At 39.3% G+C, this 22,438-nt stretch overlaps 1 protein-coding gene across 1 annotated transcript; it reads right to left on the minus strand.

The window, feature by feature from the left end:
* Positions 1-749: 749 nt before the first annotated feature.
* On the minus strand, positions 750-21,783 carry fbxl4 (F-box and leucine-rich repeat protein 4). Its single transcript, XM_053486974.1, has 8 exons — positions 21,632-21,783; positions 14,255-15,009; positions 12,144-12,438; positions 9,357-9,601; positions 9,012-9,225; positions 5,102-5,173; positions 4,186-4,516; positions 750-4,042 (listed from the first exon to the last, which is right to left on the minus strand). The coding sequence occupies exons 2-8, from the start codon at positions 14,743-14,745 to the stop codon at positions 3,879-3,881; spliced, it is 1,812 nt and encodes a 603-aa protein (XP_053342949.1). The 5' UTR covers positions 14,746-15,009; positions 21,632-21,783; the 3' UTR covers positions 750-3,878.
* Between the last annotated feature and the right edge of the window lie 655 nt (positions 21,784-22,438).

Here is a 22,438-nt window from a genome sequence, read left to right on the forward strand (position 1 = left end):
AAATGTCCCATGCAAAAAAAAAAAATTTAAAAAATGGGCTGCTTAAATTCTTTAAACTAGTTTTTAATTATGTTGTGCAGCTTTTAAAGGTGTTATTGCACTGGACATTGTGCAAAAACCTCGAATTATCTTTTGCATTGTTCACTCTACTACTAGACTGTATTTGTCAACCCTCTAAACGCCTATTCTTAAACTTCACCAGATACTAGCCTATGGCAAAAGTCAAATGTGAAAGCCTGTGAAATGAATTTAGTTTGAGGCTAAGTCGTTATTAATGCCATCCCGTGCCACCGAATTCTACGGTCGCAAAGCCGCTACTACATCAGCGTGTGTAGCGTGTCATCAAAACATCGTCTCGTCCCCCTGGAGGAACTCTGTGTTACTATTATGGAACCATTTCGACTGTGCCTTTTAGCAGGGGGTCTCATCATAAAACTATTAAACATCCACAAAGCAACACAAACTTTGAAAAGCACCACTATTCATGATCGCTATTTAGTTGTTTTTTTCCCCTACTAAATTCAAGTCTTTCTAGTATGTACTCATGCTGGGTCTCTTTTCCTGAATAGCGAGTATGCCAGAAACAGAAAAGCTAGCTCTTTTATTCAAGAGCACACAAAACCTACCTTGTGGTTTATCCATTCTTTTTTTCTGCGTAATTTGTACTTTGATCGCTTGGGTTTTGCTTAGTCTGTTCACTTCATGTTTCAACGAAGGCATTTTGAGGAATAAAGAGACTGAGAAAGTAATCTGTATTGTTCATATTTATTAAACTCGCAACTGTATTTCTCATACACACACACACACACACACACACAGGATCTATTCTTCAACATAAGGCACTGACACTGGTATTCAGCATGTTATTTTGAAGGAAATGGAAGACCTTCCAGTAAACACACACACACACATTGTTCATGGCACGTGTTATGGAATTCAAATCTTGAATAAATAATCCAACAAACTTAATTTTCAATGCTTAATTAACCCTAACATGACGCATTAATAAAATCAGCAGCAGTACAGAGCTGAGTTCGAAACACGGATCGGATGTCCGAGAGCTTCTCAGACTGCATGTCCAACACTTCATTTACCATTTCAATCTTCAAAATGTCCAAAAATTAATATGCATTGCTGTATTTTGATTTAATCACTAATAAAAAACTCTATTCACTTAAAAAAATCACAGCAGTTGTGTGTACTGTACGTCCTGTACAGCCACTTCTAATCAGCACCCTCAAACATTTCAGGTAACATCTAGTTTTTAGTGTTTGTCCTGTTAGTGTTGCAGATGATAGTGATAGCGGTGCAGATAAGTTTATTCCAGTTTATTAATTTTCCAGCAAATCGTTGAGACAGATCTATGAGGAAGTTATGGTGGTGGTGGGGGGGGGGGGTGGTGGGGGGTTACCATTATGTCTGCAACATTAACGTGAGGATAGCGCTAATCGTTTTAAGCCGTGTGCAAGAAAAAAAGAGAAAAAAATTAAAGATGAATCAGATTACAAATGGCACAATTACTCAATAACTCTTGTTTAGCGATCAGCTTGAGGTTGTTTTGTCCCTGTGGTAACCAACAATCAACATAATAAAGATGAAAACTTTTTAAAAAAAAATATGTTTTTTGATGTTTATTTTTTTGATAAATCAAAGTCTAAAGCCAAGGAAAAGCAAAGAACCAGCAATAAAATATAATTAATAATTAAAAAGTAAAAATGGCGCATGGTAATTATGGGAGTTAAGTTGAAATGTTAAGAAAACTGAGCACCAGTCTGCGGTGAAGGGGCGTGGCCAAGTGGCAGGTGCGGGGTCAAGCGAAGTGAAGTGTGAAAGGCCTGAGAGTAAAGTAAGTGGGGAGAAGAAACATACATAAGGAGAATATATCTAATTAGTGTGTGTGTGTGTGTGTTGCTGTGAGCTGAAAAACATGGAGAGCACAACAGCGTGAAAGCAAAAACGCTTGTTTAGACCTTTATAGCCAGCAATAAGGCGTGTGTGTGTGTGTGTGTGTGTGTGTGTGTGTATCTCACTAAAAAAGGTTCATCAAGGAGAACTGAAAATAAAAGCCCGGCTCACAGCAACACACCGTCAGTAATTATCCACATGTGAATCTTTTCCCACTTACTTGTCCTTCACAAAGCACTGCTTGGCCTCGTCTCCGCCAGCACAAAGTCTTTCCCTCTGATTTTAAAAGCTGTTTTGTTTGAGTTCAGAGCGAAATGTTCCCACACGTTTTTTGCCTGTTAAGGCGTTTGCCATCGTGCTATTACTCACTTCACTCCAGTAAGTCTGACAGCTCCATGTCAGAGTGTTCACAGTTCTCACCAGAATCAAGAGCGATGACATCATCAACTAATCAACATTTAAATTTGTGTATCGATTTTTATTGATTTTGTCAAAAAAATCTTTGCATGTCTATTAAAAAGTGTTTTTATACCGTATTCCATACGCAGAAATCGCCTCATGCTGTTGGGTATGATACGCCGATTATTATAGTGTTATTATCATCATCTCCTGTTTCCACAAAGTAGTGACAGATTGGATTCAGGAATCTGCTGCACTTAACAGAAAATCAATTTGATTTCCTATAATTCCTTACTAGGATCTACTTGGATGTACTTGCAGCTAGGCACAAAGGGATTCTTTTAAATGTGCCTTCAAAAATAATATAAGCATATCCACTAGGGGGCAGTCTATTAAAAAAACAAGTAAACAAAAAAACAGTAAACAAAAAAGAAAAAAAAGCCTTTATATATTAATAATAATGAAAATTGTGCAGTTATATACGTAGTTGTGGACACTATGTTTTTCACTCAAAAAAAAAAAAATGGGACTTGGTTAATGCATTTCCTTTTTAGGAGCGTTTTCACATTAGGCCTGGGATGGTTTCTGAGAACATCTGAACCCAAAGTCTAGTTTATTTTGATCAGTGAAAAGAGGTATCGAATCAGGTATGGAAGCAAATCGTACCTGAGAACGGAATTACGTTGCTGTTTAGATGCGATATCATCGGATGCAATGTCGTCGTCTTCTCCGGAATCTACGTGTCATCTCATCCTCTGACCTACACATCCATAGCTGATACAGTAGGAACAGTAGGAATGCACGCGAGAGCATTACTCTTGACATTTTTTCAGAAATTTGGATAACCACAAGCTGATCACAAACCAAGTAGGTGCTGTATCAGAGAGTGAAAATACATAAGCGTACCCGTGAACGGAGAGCAAAAATAATGCGAACGCTGGCCAGTCGGGGAGCAATTGTTCCTGGAGACGGTACGAACCAATCGTGCTTAATGTGAAAACAACCTAATATTCACTAAACTACACCGGAATCGCTACCTTTATTCAATTCAACAAGTGATTTCTTTAAATCTTCACCTGCATGCACTTGAGAAAAAGATGAAAAGATATCTGCAAGATTTCCACTTGAGTTCCTTTTTCCCTACACGGCATCAAGTCTTTTAATCCAGACAATGACTGTTCACTTCTATTTGAACTGCAATACCTGTTACTTATGTTCATTATTGTCAAATGTTTTAAAACTTGTTCATATTTCAGGCCATAAGAGCTCAATGTAAAATACTGCAGGTTGTTACTGAAAGCACAATGACACACACGTCGCTACTCAGCACTGTGATGGACATATAGATATGTGCAACCACTTACTCCACTGCTGCTCTCAGCCAACCAGAATGCACTGATTCAAATATAGGTTTGTGTGTGTGAGTGAGTGTGTAAGTGAGTGCGAGTGTGAGTATGTACTTCAGCGCTTTCTTTCACCCAGTGCATCACTTTTGTGTTTGTGCTCATTGTGGTGTCTATTGTGTGAGTACCAGACCACAGGGTCCTAGTGTCTGTAGGGTTTAAGTTTAGGCGTCACTGAGTGAAACTCTTTTTGATGGAGACGTTTGGGAAAAGCGCACTGAGCTCTTGTACAGTCCGTGCGTCAATCTGCGAGCAGAAGGAAACGTCGAGCAGACGCAGGCGGGGACACGACTGGAGCAGCTTGCGCAGAGCGGCCGGACTCACCAATCGCGTACCTGCTTGGACAGACACACACACACATGCACGCACACAATGGTTACACGTTTATAAGAACCTCCGAGTCCTTAGCTTGGACAAACGTGCAAAAGTGTCATGTGTAACATCTGGAAAGTATGTGTGTGTTTCAGTCTTCCCTCACCCAATATATCGAGGTGCTCCAGTGCAGGACAGTGTGTTGCGATATGTTCCAGGTCTGCGTCACAGATATTGCGGTTAGCGGTGAGGTAGAGTCTGCGCAGACGGCTCAGTCCACGCGCTGCATGTCTGAATGAGGCAGATCCACCGTGGAGGGCGGAGCCACTGTGAAGGGCGGAGCTCCACCCCAGGTCGAGTTCCTCCAAAGCGCTGCAGCCCGACACTAACTCGGAGAGGCCGCGCTCGCTCAGGCTCCTGCAGCGCCACAAATCCAGAGACACGAGGGAACGACAACGGGCGCTCAACACACTCACCACCACGTCAAAGTCCTCTATCTGGAGTCAGACAAAGAGGGACAGAACAGCGCCATCTTCAGGCCATTCACCATGAATAAACCTAATCTTTGTGTCGATCAGAGCGACACAATCTGATCATCTGATCATGTATGAGGAAGAGAGCAGATAGCTCAGTCCTCTGAGTGGGATTTGAAAAGAGACAAGCTGCCTACAGGGACAGTTTTTAAAAAAATAAACGTACAGTGTGATATTTCGTGCATTGAATAAGTTTTTTTTTTCATATCCATCCATCCTCCACTACAAAGTGACCCAAAGACAGAGATACTGTATGATGTTCTCTATAAAATTATGGACCATTTTTCCTCCTAGAAATTGGTCTCTGGATAAAAAAGCAGACTCCTTACACAGGCGAAAAATGGATTTTTGTTCAGGCAGGACTCTTTGACCCAAAAAAAAAGGCACATTAAACAATTTGGAGAATTTGGGGTGACAAAGAGAGGCGTTTTGAAGTTGCTTAGATGATGGACTGTTTGTAATAGTGCTGCGGCATGTCATGCGATTTATAGTTACAAAGTGTGAACATTGGTGTGTTTCTGAATATTCTAAATAGCTAAGAGAACTCACCATCACGCAGCTGCCTAAGTTGAGGTGTCGCAGTTCATTGCAGAATGTCAGGATGCTCAGTATGGCTGTTTGCTTCAGACACACACACACACAAAGGCAAAAGAAATAGCATCAGCACAAACCCCGATAATGCAGCCTGTTTCATTACCAGCACCTGAGTAGAAGCTCATTATTTCCGAGCATTCGGAATATAGGCCTTCGCTTTTTATTTATAGCAATAATACAAGGGCTGTACTGAAAGTAATGCAAAAACAGGCACAACTTTTTTTCTTTTTTATTAATATACATAAGGTGTTCAAGTTGCACAAGTTCTCCAACATCCAAGAAAGGCTACAGAATGTTTATGTAGATGGGACGATTGACAAAAGCAATGTGCACAGATGGGTAAAGAAGTTTAAAAAAGGGCAAACCAGCACCAAAGACAATCTACACAACAGGAGATCATCCAATACAACAAAGGAGATTTTCAATATCTGGGTTCAAATGGAGCAAAAGCTTGTGATGGAGACCATGTTGAGTAGTACTTTTGTATAGAGGTCCAATTTGATAGACCTGTCTCAGTTAAAAAAAGGTATGCCCACTTTTGCATTACTTTCGGTACAGCTCTTGTATTTTGGAGCCTATTTTTTTTTTGAGTCAAAGATTATCCGCACTCTGGCTGTGGAATTTATTTTAGTTAACTGTTAGAAAAAACAAATACATCATTTTTTTTTACATAATCGCTTTGCTTTTCAATACAAATTGTCCATCTGTCAACAAGCTGTCGTGTATTCTTTCATTAAAAATGTTTTATGCTGAGCTACAAGCCATGAATGCATCCAGGGGACCAAACAGGTGAAACACTGATAAAGCAGGATCAGGACTATAGGAATGATGCTTTAACACCTCAAAATGAAGTTTTTGCTATTACAAGTGGGGTGTCCATTTTGCTCGCACCGCAGTTACAAATGAACCGATGTAACACATTCACACACACACACACAGCAGTGACTGAGGAGACAGCAGCCTTAAACGGAAGTTCTAATTACATATACCAAGTATTATATACCAACAATTGAATAAACCAAGTATATCACATTGGGAAAACGATAAGTTAAAACAAAATGAGCAATCCCTGCGGCATCGGATGTAAAGCTCCAAAGTCGGTTAAAATGCTCGATTTCCACAACCTTCCTCTCATGCACCGTAGATTGCAGCAGAATGAGGCTGGTGTTGTTTAAAACCAAATGAAGTAATTTTCAATCGTTAGATCAACAAATGGCAGACCCTGATACTTTTCTGATAAATGAGAATAATTAATATACCAGTAATCTAGCGCTCTTTTCCTCAGGGTAAGCGTGGCTATACGCACCACTTAGCAGAGCCAATTAACGTGATAGTTTACTGCGTATAGAAACAACAGAAAGGAAAGCGCAACACAGTATGGCTTACTCCAAGAAAAGATCACAACTGATCCCACACACACACACACATCCCCTCCTACTTTCACCTTCACAGACACACACACACTCTTTCTCTCCGCTCTACACAGAAACACCGTTCTGTTGCGATTCTTTTCAAGGGTTAATTTGTTTTATTTTTACTTTATAGCAGTGATTCCATAAGTGTGTCGCTTAATCAAGTTTCATTAGAGAGATTTCTTGTTTATTTTTTCTGTAAAACAGTGTTTCCGTTGTGTGCGTGTGTGTGTGTGGAAAGAGTGGAGGAAGAGTGACTGTGTAAGATAAGAAGGGGGAGAGGGGAGGGGCTCCTTACTTTAGCTTCACTTCACACAGCTAGATTAGCTCGCACAAACCTTTTATTTTTACCATTTTTTAAAGGTAAAGTGCAGGTTAATTTGTTTTATTTTTACATTATATTTTTTGTTAATTATTTTTATGCATTTATTTTTTGGGGCTGTGGAACGAATAATTTGAGTTTCCATTATTTCTTATATTATTATAATTATTATTCTTATATATTATTCTTTTTGGTTTTACGAGTGTTTTGAAATACGAGCCCGCGTCTGGAATGAATTATGCTCGTAATCCAAGGTTCCACTGCTTAGAGATCAGAGACCTCTATCAATCAATTTTATTGACCGGACCTTTTTAAGTTTAAATTCAGGACCTCTGCGATAGGGTATAGAGGAAGAGTTACTACAGTATGTCAGTAAAAAAAAAAAAAAAAAAAAGCTGCGCCCACTTTTAGTGGTAATGAAGAACACTCGTGTATAGAAAAGTAATCAACAACAGGCTGGTGTGGTGTAGCCTGACATGAAGCGGAGTTACCGTCACAACCCTGAGGTTTACGATTTCCACGAACCATAACACGTCCAGAACTAATTTATTCCTCTCACACCACAGGAATTTCATGATTACAATTTTTAATTTTGTATTAAATGATGCATCGTACGTTTTATTATGAACCTTTCAGCCAGTACCACTTTCAGACCCGCTGTTATACACAAAACAAATCGACACCTTCTGACACCAGATTATTAATTAAACATTCTGATCAATCGAAACACTAATCCAACACCAATTCCTGACGAATAAGGATGCGCCGAGCAGGACGATGGATTCGTCTTCATCAAACCCCGACGAAACTTACAGAACCTAGCGCCCGCCAACTTTATTTCTGAACCCTGAGCCGACATGACAGAACAAACCCTTCTTATGAAATAATTAAAGAAAACAGATCCGGGAACCACAAAAGACCGTGAAACCCTCGCTCTGAGGAATAGGGATGTCAAAATAAAAAGTATGACATGACTTCATGGTCTGGCACATATCACTAAAACTGGGATTAAAAACAAAGGGGTTTAAAATTTCAGGGAGGGGGAAAAAAAACACACACACACACACACACACAGATGAGCTGAGTTAAAAAAAAAAACATCCCTGTTAAAGCGTAGAGAACAGAGCTATTGTTCTGAGCTAGAGTAAAAACACACCTCGGTGAAGTGTGTGTGTATGTGCACGTGTATGTACGTGTGTGTGTGTAGTGATGTTTCTTTGACTGAACATATCTTATTCTCCTGATGATAAAAAAAGAAGAAATGATTTAATTATATCAGTGACAGGATAATAACAGGATTTGAGAGTGGAATAGATATAGCTTACCGAGATACAGTGTGTGTGTGTGTGTGTGTGTGTGTGCATGAGTAAATAAGGCCCCAAAACACTATTTGAAAAGGCATTCAGCGCAGTTTGTGTACAAATGGGGCATTAGGAGGCCACAACAGCCGCGCATGTTCTCTGTGCAAGAGCACAACAATCTGGTACAGTGTTTATAGATATTGCAGATATGATTATTTATCTCATGGTTATGGCAGGTCCGACTTTTAACATAATTAGGGATATATGCATGAGTAGATCAGATGATTTAGACACCACAATCAGTTTTTAAGCTTCAATCCTGGACCATGGATCACGACACAGAACTTCTACGAGGGGTGTTCAAGTCAAACCAGGACTTTTGATTGTACAGAATTAAAGATCACAGTTACTCGCTTTATTTCTCAATATAATCTCCTGCTACATTAATGCACTCACCCTAGCGTTTCACTAGTGCTTGGATACCATCAGGATAGAAAATTTTTCTCAGTATATCGGACCCATGATCAAACTGCCTGCTTCACGTCTGAGACTCTGGCCTCCCAGGAATTCCTTTAATCAAGTAATCTGTCGGTGGGCCTCCGAGCCACCTCGGATCATCATTCACGGACAAACTTTTGCACCATCAAATGTTTTGCTACGGCAAATAGTCTCATCAATTTTACAATGTCATTTTTTCTTCTCATTACACCACAAGTCCTGGTTTGACTTGAACGCCCCTCGTACTTTTAATGATTCTCACTTCTGATTGTTTAGGAAGATAAAACATGTTTCTGTCCGGGCTGAGTGTGTTTATAGCTTTTACAGCTCACCTCTATCTTGGTGCGGTACAGGACGAGTCGGCGCAGACGTCCGAGTTCAGCGATTCGGTTGAACGCCAGAGGTTCGAGACGGTCGCACGACGCAAGGTCGAGCTCCTGGAGGCTGACGCAGGTCTGCGCGATCACCTCCAAACACATTTCGTTTAAGAAGTGACAACAAGACAGCTCCAAACACACCAAGTTTGCACCACAGGCCCTGATAAAACTAAGACAGACAGAGACAAAGAGAGAGAAAGAGAGAAAGAGAGAGAGAGAGAGAGGGGAAGACACTATGAAATGTGATTAGAATGGTTTCATATTAGGACATGCATCAGGCCACATCCTAAATCATCACACCTGCAGAATCCGCTATCCGTGACGGCGCCTCTGTTTCCGGTCCAGGACATGTTGAGGCGCTGAAGGAGTGCACAGCGGGATTGTAAGTGTGCCAGAGACAGATCGTTCAAGCGGAACCAATACGGCTGCAGGCTGAGCTGGACGTACTGCAGCGGGTCGTAACAGTGGCGCTGTAGGAGCTTGCAGCTCTGAGCCAGGCGACACAAATCTGGCACGGCCAGGTGACTCACAATCAACTGGATCAGCTGGGGGAAAGACAGGATTTGTTATTACGGTGGTGCAGGTAGAATTTGTATGTTTTGTCATTTTTATTTTTATTTCATGATGTTGCATATACGTTTCTATGCTAGAAGTTAGATTTGAACTTTACTTTACTAATTTAAATTAGTTTGTAAATTACAGATTTATATCCTGTGTCCATTACGCCCATTGAGAGCAAAAGAAGCAGTCTCTGGGTGGGCGGGATCTCATACGCTCATACTTCCCTGTCAATCACAAAGACGCTAGCCAATCCTGGGGGTCTGAGAGCTTATTTATGTGAAAGATAGCAAATAGCGCTGTCCTTATATACATTAACCTATTTTTTTTAACCTAAATATACAGTGCTGTAAAAAAAAAAATTCTTGCATATTTGTTACATTTAAATTGTTCAGATCATCAAAAAAAATGGATTACACATAGATAACCAAATTAAATATGAAATGCAGTTCATAAAAGATGATTTCATTTATTAAGGGAAAAAAGATGTCCAACCCAACCTAACCCTGTGTGAAAAAAAGTAATTGCCCCCCTTGCTAAATCATGGGTAAACTGTGATTAACCACATTTTTTGGAAAGCTATATTTTACATAACACACTCAGGTCTGTTGAATCAATAAATCATTTAAATAGAACCTGTCTGATAAAGTCAAGGATGCAAATGGAAACACATTTAAAGAAAATCAAGAAGAAGTAAAAAACAAAGTAACTGACATGAACTGTATTAGTCGAGAAAGGGTTTAAAGTAATTTCTAAGGCTTTGAGACTCTAGTGATCCATAGTGAGAGACTTTATCCACAAATGGAAAAAACTTGGAACAGTGGAGAACCTCTCCATTAGTGGCCAGACTAACAAAACTACTAAAAGAGCACAATGACGACTCATCCAGGAGCTCATAAAAAATACCCAGAACATCATCTAAAGACCTGCAGGCCTCATTAGCTTCAGTTAAGGTATTGTTGTTCATGAGTCAACAATAAGAAAGAGACTTGGCATAGAGAAAATGGCATCCATGCAAGAGTTCCAAGGTGAATGCCACTGCTGACCAAAGGCTCATCTTGCCAAAAAAAAAAAGTTTGATTATCCCCAAGACTCTTGGGCAAATATTCTGTTAACTGATGAGACAAAAGTTGAACCTTTTGGAAGGTGTCCATCCCTTTACATCTCGCGTAAAACTAGCATTACATCAGACCAATCGTCAAACATGGTGGTGAAAGTGTGATGATCTGGGGATGGCTTGCAGGACATGCCGTAATTGATGGAACCAGAAATTCTGTTCTCTACCAGAAAATCAGAGTGGCCTAGTCAAAGTCCGGACTTAAACCTGATTGAGATCCTTAATCAGACTGTCCATGCAAAATTCCCTCGTGCATGGCTGATTTAAAAAAAATTTTGCAAAGAAGAGTGGGCCAAAATTCCTCCACAGCCATGTAAAGGACTCACTGCTAGTTATCGCAAACGCTTGATTGTAGTTGTTGCCACCAAGGGTTTAGGGGCAATTACTTTTTCACATAGGGTCAGGCAGGTTTGGCCAGCTTTTTCCCTTAAAAAATGAAATCATTTAAAAACTAAACTATTTGGTTATCGTTGTGTAATATTAAAATTAGTTTAATGATTTGAATCATTTAAGTGTGACAAATATGGAACTAAAAAAATCTTAGACTTTTATACGTCGAATATGGTCATCCGGTCCACAGTTGGTTAGTTTAGACCCAGGCTGTTGTGTAATATGCTACGTCTTTGATCATTTGTGCTGCATGACTGTCTTCAGTGCCTGTTTGTAAACTGCACGCTTAGTTTGTTTGCGAAAAAAAAAACGACAAAAAACTTAGCAGACACGGCTAAATGTTCCCGAAATACACGTTTCTGTCTGTGGTGTTAAAAACCTGCAGGGAGGAATAAATAAGGATGCCGCAAGTGTGCGTCCTGGGATTAAAACACTGGTTTAATGTTACTGAGAAATAAGAAACAATACACTCGAGAATCCCGGAGCTAATCTCTAAACAAGCGGGAGCGTGTCGAACACGGTGTCAGCTGGCACATAATAGCCGTATAGCATTACAGACATAATAAAGTGTTAGCGGTTTGGCTGGAAGATCTGAGCCGGGCCTGCTGAACACATCATGCTGGCATTTCTGACGTGTGTGACGTGCTAATTATCCGAAAGTGATGATAAACATGCTATAATAAGGAGTCGAGTTGAGACTTGAAACACCTGGTGTTGAGATAACAAAGAAGTACAACCACTCTGGATCTTGTTCATATAGCACTGATGCAACACAAATGAACTGAATTAACCTTCCCTACATGCTGTTAAACTTTAAAGTTAAAGAAATAAAGCTGAAATCACATTGATAAATGACATCATTACCTCCTGACCTTTACCCTTCAGCTCTGTAGCGTTACACATCTGTGCTATACAGTATACTGTACGTGCTGCAGACGTCTCATTAGGCACGTGGAAGTATAATGCTATAATTTTAGAGGTAATCTATCAGTTCGCACTGGAATATAATCAGTTATCGGCACCTCGTATGGTAGTTTGTCGAAGTACCCGTTGCCCATGTTGACCTCGTTGCAAGACATGACTCTGTCGCCGTCGGGTATGATTTTGGCGATGACGGGCGTGGTGAGGCTGCTGACGTGGTTGCGCCCACCGCGCAGCTCAATGGCGTCCAGCTCGGTGTAATAATCTAATAAAGAGCTGTTCACTTCCAAACGCAGTAAATTAGTGGCAAAGTTAATCTGGCGAATAGGGGGACAAAACCGGCGCGCCTGAGAACTGCCGACTTTGGTGGGCTCCCCGGCCCACAGCACCTCCCACCTGCACACAATGACACAAAGACATCATTAAAACGTCGTCTTTGTTACTCGCTGACTTCATTCCCAACACGGTACATCGTCACTGTGACTGCAAAGATACCAGAGTGATGATTTTCCCAACAAACTAAGTATTATAGTATTGCACACTCAGTGACTCGAATCCAGAACCATCAATACGCTGGTTGAGAATGGACCTAGGTTCATTGGCCATTATGTTCCTATTACAGGTTCTTTGGAAGAGACCTGACTGCTAAAAATAAATAAATAAAATTTCATATAATGATCAAAAAGGTTTCCTTTAACATAGAAAACAGTCATGTACTTTATTTTACACTGAGGTGTGCGTGAGACATGGAATATTGATTAATTTAAGGGAGCCAATACTTTTTTTTTTGAAGATTAGACAGGTCAGATCACATCATTTGCAGAAATTGTATTTTATTATATACAGTATGTTCCATATGCTATATTACAGCCTGTGTAGAGAACATTTCATTTTTATATACACTACCAGTCAAAAGTTTGGACACACCTTCTAACTCTTGATTTTTATTTCTTTCTACACTGTCATACAATGCTGAAGGAGTCCCAAATATACAATGATCTCATTTGACCAGTTGATATTGAGATGTATCTGCTACTTATGTACTGTAAAGCCTACATAATGGCTTTAATCTGCAGTGCTGTTTGTTAATTGGTGATTTCTGAGGCTGGTGACTCTAAATGAACTTCTGTAAGTTTTGGTCTTGCTTTCCTTGAAAGAAGTTTTATCATGGTGCTCGATGGGTTTTGTAAATGAATTTGACAATACTGTTCTTACAAGAACTGTTTCAGAGCAGGTGACCTTTGTGTCTTAAAATAACAACTACCTAATGCCATATGTGTTATTTCACAGCTTAAAAAAAAAAAAAAAAATCCAGTTTTGATCTAGAATGTAGAAAATAAATCCAAACCTGTGTCCAAACTTTTGACTGGTACTGTATAACTGGGACAAAGTACGAACTGGGAGGCGTATGTGGACCCCCTGGGGTTGAGCTGTGCATTAATCATTCATTATGACCAGTCTTTGTTTAAATTTTGATCATCAGGACTAACTAAATTGATCAGAAAATATTGATAACTGTCGGAGCAATTAGGAACTAGATAGCGGGATTGGGTTAGGAGTGTTCGAAAAAGTGATTGTGATTGGTGCAACTTCGATCAGGGTTTCAGGAAGCAACAGAGTGGAGCAACAGAACCATAATGCTGCATAGGGGGCCTAGAGCTGATTGGTCGAGCTCTCTCAGCGGGGTGGGATGAGGGGCAGGTAGCGTGCTCACAACAATTATAGCATAATTGTAGTGGATAAAAGGTTAAAAAAAGTCCTCAGAGTGTGTTACGCCACTCCCAATGGTGCGTGAGCGAGCAGTTTGTAAAGATGCATTCAGCTGGCATCATGTGGTTCGAAGGGAACACGTGATATTTTCCTGGTGATGGTGGCCTCGGTGTGGGAGCCTGCTGGTGACGGGTGGAATTGGATTCGACTAAATTAGGGAGAAAAATCTGGAACACCCCCTCACACACAAAAAAGGGATTGGTGAGACCAAATTCGGAGAGAGTACAGAGCCAAGTTCAGGAATAAAATAATGTACGTCTCTAAAAGGAATACTATTATTGTGCATTGTGGACACATAATATTTAAACAGATGATATTTAGATAAAAAAACAAGGGACATCTGTGAAATTTAGCTCCGCTGCTGTGTGTGTAAGGCTGCTCTGAGACTGTACTGTATGAAAAACAAAAGTGTAATATTCTTGATGTATTCTCTTTCAATTACCTGGCATCAGTAGTGTAGTTTTCAGCATAGGGGTTAAGTGAGCATGCAAGGATTTGGACGATTGCCCCGGGGTGGTAGGTCTCCAGAACGGTGATGGAGGTGGGAAAAACCTGCTCTTCGAACGCCACCTCGAGAAAATCTCGGCTGTGGAAGGAGCGCGGAGTGCGGCTGAACCTCTGCTCTACACGCTTATCCTCCCACCAGCATCCGTACGTCCGGAACACAGCAGTGTGCGTGAAGTCCCCCGAGCTCGGGAAGACGCTGGGGGCTCCGGCTGCGTTCCACATCGTGTAAGACATGCTCCCTTCGCCGCCATAATGCGAGCTGAAGTCCAGCACTTCCTTGGCATACTGATCCAACTCCGCCTCCGTCTTGGTGGTGATGGGGAGAGCTGCTCGACCGCATTGAAACGCAGCATCGTCGCGTGAGCCGCTCCTGCACCGACGCCAATGCAAAAACACGAAGGAAGATACGCCCAGAAGAGTGAGCATAAGGAAGGCACGAAGCACAGGCAATACACTAAGTGAAGGGGGATCTAAACATTATATTAATAACCCAGCTTGAGCTTAATGTGGATGAGAGTATAGACATGTTTTTATTATAACGTATCGATTACTATATGATAAACTAAGCTACGTGTTGAAAAATGTAAAAAAAAAAAAGAAGGGGGGGGGGGGCGCTGGGAAACACGTGAGGGACACGGAGGAGTGGTGGTGTGGCGTCTACATTCCTACAGGCCGAGCTGCATGCATGACCTGTGAGACACACACACACACACACAAAAACACACACAGTGAGAAAGTTAGAACAGCAATGTTATAGCACATCAAGCTATATATCAGCAGACACTGTAATTTGCAAATGTAAATCAGGACGTGGTTATGCAATATGCACAGATTCTGTATTTTTTACTGTTTTTTTTTTCCCAGGCAGCTTCATAATTATTGGCACCCTTCAAGAACTCAAACCAAAATGATGAGTTGAGAATCGTACTATGGGCAGACTGTCCAGATTTTTGGCCATTGCAAAAGAATTAATAAATATTATAATATTATATTATAATTATAATATTATAATTATTTTATTAGGTTTTTGCCCATTGCAATTTTTTCGATTCAGTTTTATTCGTTAGCTCTAATGTTTAAACTATTAAAAACTATTAAAAGTATATAATATGCACTGGAATGCTGTGTTGGCTTGTGTTGTTATCGTATCTCATACAAAGCAGTTATCTTTTCTACAGTCCTGTAGGTGGTAGTATTTTAAGTATAAACTTAAAAGTAAAAGAAGAAGGCCTCCGAGTGGCGCAGTGGTAAAGCGCTCGCCCTATCATCCGGAGATCGCTGGTTCGAACCCCGGGTGATGCTGTTTTCCCCTCACAGCCGGAGGCACAGAGAGAGCTGATTGGCCGAGCTCTCTCAGGGGGGCGGGATGAGAGGTACTTGTGCTCCCACATTAGTCACGGCGCTACAGCCAATCAGGGGCGTCTGTGAGCTCGCGCACACGGAAGGAGCGGCTAGCGCTTTCCTCTGAGTGTGTTACTCGAAAAGTTGCGGTCGGCTCGCGTCACGTGGTTCGGAGGAAACACGGGATAGCTTTCGTCCTCCCGACTGAGTGGTTGTAGTAGCCTTGATGTGTGTGGGAGCCTCCTAGTGACGGGGAGTAATTGGCCACGACTAGATTGGGGAGAAAATCGGGGAAAAAAAGAATTGGACAGGACTAAATTTAAAAAAAAAAATAAAAAAAAGTAAAAGAAGAAGTTTTGCACAGACTGTAGTATATTTTTTATGAATTTGTCTATTTAACATTTGAATGTTTACCCATGTACACTGCCTAGCCAAAAAAAAAAGTCACCACCTGGATTTAACCAAGCTACCCTAAGAGATTCTGTGGTGCCCTATCATCCGAAGATCGCGAGGTTGATTCCCGGGTGATGCTGTAGCCTCCCGCAGCCGGATACATAGAGCTGATAGGCCGAGCTCTCTCAGCGGAGCGGGATAAGAGGCACTTAGTGCACTCACATCAATCACGGCTCTACAGCCAATCATGGGCATCTGTGAGCTCACACAAGCGGAAGGAGCGGATAGTGCTGTCCTCCGAGTGTGTTACGCCGCTCCCAATGGTGTGTGAGCAGGCAGTTTGAAAAGATGCGATCCGCTGGCGTCACGCGATAGTCTTCAACCCTCCCTGACTGGTGGTGATGGTGGTGGCCTTAATATGGGAGCCCCCTGGTGACGAGTGGAATGCAGAAGACATCTCCTGCAGACATGGTGAAGATTTTACAGAAGGTTCTAATTATTGTCCCAAACAAGGCAAAGAAAACTAAGGAGATTGCTGTAACTACTAAAATTGGGTTAAGAACTGTAAAACACATTATTAAATCCTGGAAGGATAATCCTACACCAACAACAATAAGGAGGAAATGTGTTTAGGAAAACAACCTAAATAAGCATAATAGGAAATCACTTAAATGCTTAGTGAAATAAAATCATTAAAAAAAAAAACAACAGAACTATGATGCTATGTTCAGTAGTGAATGCAAGAGCATTTCCACATGCATAATGCTGTGTAGCCTTAAGAACACCAATTATGAGCAAAACTAATCAGGAAAAAAGGCTTCAGTTTGCTACAGAGCATATAGAATGGACTGTGAATTATTGGAAAATATGGTTATGTGGTCTGATTAGTCCAGACTGACCCTGCTCCAGAGTGATGTTCGCATCAGAGTGAGAGGAGAGACAGGAGTAGTGATGCAAGCATAGTTGCCTAGTGCCTACTGTACAAGCCTGTACAAATACTGTATGCTTTAGTTGGTCAGGTCTGGGTTCAGCAATGTTATGTGCCCCCAAAAAAAAGGTTTTCAGCAGACTGCATGAATACACTGAAAGATCAGGACTTTTTTTATCAGTAGATTTTTTTCTTCCATGGTAGCATAGGCATATTCCAAGATGACGAAGGATTCATCAGGCTCAAAAATGTGAAAGAGTACTTCAGGAAGCATGGGGCATAATTTTCACACATGGATTAGCCACCACAGAGTCCAGACATTAACCCGATTGAGAATCTTTGGGATGTGCTGCAGAAGACTTTACGCAGCGGTCCGACTTTCCAATCATCAACAGAGGATCTTGGAGAGAAATTAGTCTGACTCTGCACAGAAATAAAAGTTCTGACTATGCAGAAACTTTTCGGACTGATGTCGCGGCTGTAATCAAAGCAAAAGGCGGTTCAAGGAAATATTAAGGTGTGCGACTTAAAAAAAAAATGTGACTCGTTTCTAAATCGAAAACTGACCTATTTATTTTATTATAGTAGGTAGTCAATCAAAATGCCTTTTACCGCCACAGCAACACAACAGCAGGCAAAATAAACCAGTCGCATTTCGTGAAATGACTGCCAGGTGGGGCAATGGGACGTTTCCCAGCTATTTTTAATTTTAAGTAGAGATTAAGTCATAAAAAAGTCATAACAATATGTTGTATTAAAGAAAAATCTGAACCAGAACTATTGACATTTGCTGTAGAATAATGAATTAAAAAAAATGGTTAAATGTTTTTTAGAGAGACAATCAAGTTCACGAGCTGACAATTTTATTTGTACAAAGAATAAACTGGTACATAACCTATCTCTGTTTCAAAAACATCAAACTTTAAATTTAGAAATAACTGGAAAATTTACTTTCTGAGTAGAAAATTTTAAAAACTTCAGGCCTCTTCTTAAACTTGTGTAAATTTCAAATCCTTTGGATTCCAGATTATAAAATTGACATTGTTATCATTTTTTTAATCACTAGATTGGAAGAGATGGAGATTTTCCTAACATGCATGTATTATTTTTTAATCACCATATACTGTACACAATCATTTTCTTTTTTTTTTGTTGATAAAATATTTACATTTTATTTTTATAAAACTGTAAGAAAAATGAAATCTAAGAAAAATCGCATCTCAGTTTATTAATCCGCAAACTAGTTTTTTTTGTATGTTTTTATTTTTTTAACTGTTCTGTTTTACTGAATAATCCATGAATATGTAAGAACTATTGACACCTGGCTCAGGTGACACCACACACACTCAACACACTCAGATCACAAAGAGTGACAACTCCTGGAAAGCCGACCAAACATCATCGCTCCCCCTAAACAGTGCAGAGCTCTGAACAGGTTTGGGATCCGGAATTGTTGAGCCATGATCCACCTCTTTAATTTCCTACGTAGTCTAATCAGCGCTCAACCCCATGCATAAAGTTTTCCAGAGCACGCCGGCAGAAGTAGACTAATCTTTATAAATGCGTCGGGAAAAACAGCATTTAATTAAATCTACATCAATTAATATAATTTAATATGAAAAAATGAGAGACTCAACACTTTTGTAACTTCGCACACTTCCTTGTTAGGAGCTTAAGACCTAGACCATTCTTTTAAATGGCATGCAGTGTGGATTAAAGTTTCCATCCTTCATTAGAGGATAAGTCTCAGGTAAAAAAATATATATATATTATGGCTTTAATAATACCATCAAGGTGCTTCTTATGGTGAGGCTTTAAGAAGGGTGCCAATATTTTGACTAAATTAAGGCCAGCAAGCATTTCGATAAGTTAGGAATGAAACACAATAGGACATGATGTTAAACAAATTAATTAATGACAATTAATATAATATTATATTATAATAAAATTCAATCACACAGCACATCCCAAAATGTTCTGTAGACCTTTCCCTACAAGTGCTAAAGAGCTCCTACTACTAACTAAACATCTTCCAAACATTTTAAATAAACATCTTGTGAAAAAGTCACCAACATTAAAAACTATATGACTTTTTCCCCTGCACAACTGTTTTAAAAATCTGTTCCTTTTTACACATCATCTGGTGTAGAGTCCCCTGTGTATGAGCTGTTACTAATAAATAACGTATTAGAAAGGGCACCTTAATATTAACCTAGACTTCATGTTACAGACGGAATTATGTTCTGAGCTTTTCTGTTACTCAAAAACAATAGATCCAACAAATTTAAAAGGAGCTGCTAAAGGAACATGCGAGAAGAAAAAAAACCTATGTAGACGCAAAAAAGAAATTTTGTTCATTTCTTTTAAAAATCTTATTCTTTTGATCATAAGCTTTTTTTGTTTTATTTTGTATGGAGATAGTTTGAATGTGGGAGGTGCCGAGTGTGATTATATTTGTAGGGTCTTTCTGATGAATTTCTTCATTAGAAATTTCTTCATTTTATTCACAAAAAAAAAAAAAAACAATAGACAATCTGAATCAGAGAAGAGCTTGTTAGTTTTTTTTCAAAGACTTTTACCATCTTATCTGTGATTGGTTAGATATTTGCTAAGCATTAAATGTGAGCCAATCCTAGAGCAGGAAGGCGGGACTTGAACTGTAGGTTTTTTTTTTTGTTGTTATTTTTTCTCTCTTTTTTTTTGCAGTTCAGGGGTCCGTTCTTTGTACGTCGCTAACTCAGTTAGCTGAATTTGATTGTTGTGGGTTTGTCCTGATCTTGGATTGTTTCGTTCTCCGATGCGCTTCTCGCATTTGTTGTCATAGCAACATATTCGTAAGCTTGAACCTGCTCGGAAGCACGTTTATTTCATGTAAACGGGATATGATTGGTTGAAATGGCGAGGTCACATCTGATTGGTTAAAGAGCACAACTGACATGGACTGACTCACGTGGGAAAAGAAAAGTATATGCCCCCCTGCCATGGACTCCCCCCCCACATAATTGCTATCAAATATTATATATGAACATAAATTCATAGGATTATTATTATCAAATATGATATTAATATTATAATAAACCCTAGGCACGAGACAGCCGTCAAGACCATTAATACAAATTTTTGTATAATGTTTATTTTGTAACACATTTATTTTTCAGAGGTTTGTCATAAAAATATGCAAATAAAAATTTATATATATTAAAAAATATATTTTATAATGATAATTGGACGAAACTAATTGTATCATTAAAATAAACAATAAAAAAGTATATATGTTGTATTTAAAAATATATTAATATTTCTATTTTTTCATATACAACATATTTATTTTCATGTTGCTTATTTTATTTTATTGTCTCATGTAATTTGTAAACGATTAACATATGAATTTATGTTCTAATATAATATTTGATAGCGATTATGTAGGGGGGGGGCAATCCATGGCAGGGGGGCATTTCAGCGCATAACACGTGTTACAAAAAAAAAGTTGAGCCGCTCTTTTTCCATTTCGTCAACCAATCAAAGGGGTTGTGATCAGTGTTTCTACTGTCGATGCATATCGCCTTTTAAACCAACGCACGAACGCGTAATAATTTTAGACAACTCAATCCATCTTTACTTATCATCAACAACAGGTGAGCTCGAAGAACCGAATTACCCGGATCGTAATTAGCACGATGATCTCATCTTAGATGTGTCAGTTTATCTCGGATGTGTCAAGCGACGTACGAAGAACGAACTCCAGTTCCAGTTTAGTTCCAGTTGTTGTTGGTCTTTCGGCTGCTCTCGGCACGGGGTCGCCAATACCCAGTCCGCACTACAACTTGGCAAGTTACTTAAGTATACTAATATTTATTAATTATTAAATCTCAGTTTTACCAAACTCTGTGAGCGGCGAATTAGTCTCAAAACTGCTTAAAACACAGGGGGCGCTAATTCCCTGAAAACAGAAGTCGCACACGGACCCCTGCTCACAGCCGCTCAACCCGCGCGCTCACGGTCAAGTTGAGTTTTGAGACGTTGAAGGCGTTTGAGGTGGTAAAACACCTAATCCTACAGGTGGCGCTCTAAACTATTTACACTATTACATTTGAAATTAGTTTGTATTGTTTAAATGATGCACTTGTTTTTTTTTAAGTGAGAAAAATAATGTTATATAGAATGGGTTTTATATTTAATTTCTCATTAAACTATTTTAAAGTTTTGTTTAAAATTGTATAAAAATCCGGGGAGAATGTAATATCGAATATTGATATGTATAAAACTGTAAGACTTATAGAGTCGCAATTTTAAGCAAATCGACACCGAGGTTTCGTGATAATACTGTAACAGGAAGTGACTGATGAGTCCCGACCCTATATAATCCAGGAAAAATTAATAGATAGATAGATAGATAAATAGACAGACAGACACTGACCAATCAAAATAGAGATTTCAACAGTTTTACAAATAAAGGCAAAACAAACATCAGTCCGTGCACACGGTTAAACAGCACGCGCGCCCAAATCTGATCGACACCCCGGGCTGTAAAAGAGGAGGAGGAAGAGAGCTCGTGCTGACCCTTACACTGTCACATCAGCAGGAATAACAAAACTACTGCTCAGTAAACCTACAACACTGTGTATTGATAAAACACCGCGAATAACTCACAGCGAATACCACTCCGGAAACCGGAAGTCCATCCGTATCTCCCTCTGTCCTCTGTCACACATACGGCTGGAGTTATTATTAAGTCAGTGTAGTACTGTTTGTTAATATTATTTATACTCAAGTGTCACTGCTGGCTCTCATGTTGTTTAGTTCCTACATCAACATCCGGGGAAGTGGTCACGCGCGGAGCATTGTGGGATTCGTAGTTCTCGGAGATCGTTAGTATGAGGCGATCTAGAAATGTATTTCCGCCTGACCGGATGAATATATACAATTTAATGTATATATTCAAATTTATAGTAAATTCTATAATTGTATTTTATTATCACATTTAATATTATTACGATTACACATCAGCTATTTTTTATCATTTAATTAATTATCTTAAGTATTAAAACCTTATATATATATAATATAATATATAAATTGATATATTTAAATTATTGATATATATAAATTACATTACAAACACACAGAACTGTATGGAGTATATACATTTCAGGAAAAGAAACACTTGTATAAATATTTTAAACTATTTATTACTTATTATTAATACTATTAATTAAATATTATTATATATAATAATATTATAAAAATATTATGATTATATTAATATAATACACGTCATATATATATATATATATATATATATAGTACATTTGTCTGAACTCGATCTTCCAATGATATCTTTATTATGTTTTATGCACTGAAGGACCTGCAGTCTCAGTTTCTGTTTGTCTGTACGTATGTGCCTGTCCAGGTAGAATTAGAGCACCAGGCAAAACTTTGGCGGTCCTTAGTTATTGG

This window comes from Clarias gariepinus, chromosome 25, assembly GCF_024256425.1.
Source record: "Clarias gariepinus isolate MV-2021 ecotype Netherlands chromosome 25, CGAR_prim_01v2, whole genome shotgun sequence".
NCBI classification, from domain to species: Eukaryota; Metazoa; Chordata; class Actinopteri; order Siluriformes; family Clariidae; genus Clarias; species Clarias gariepinus.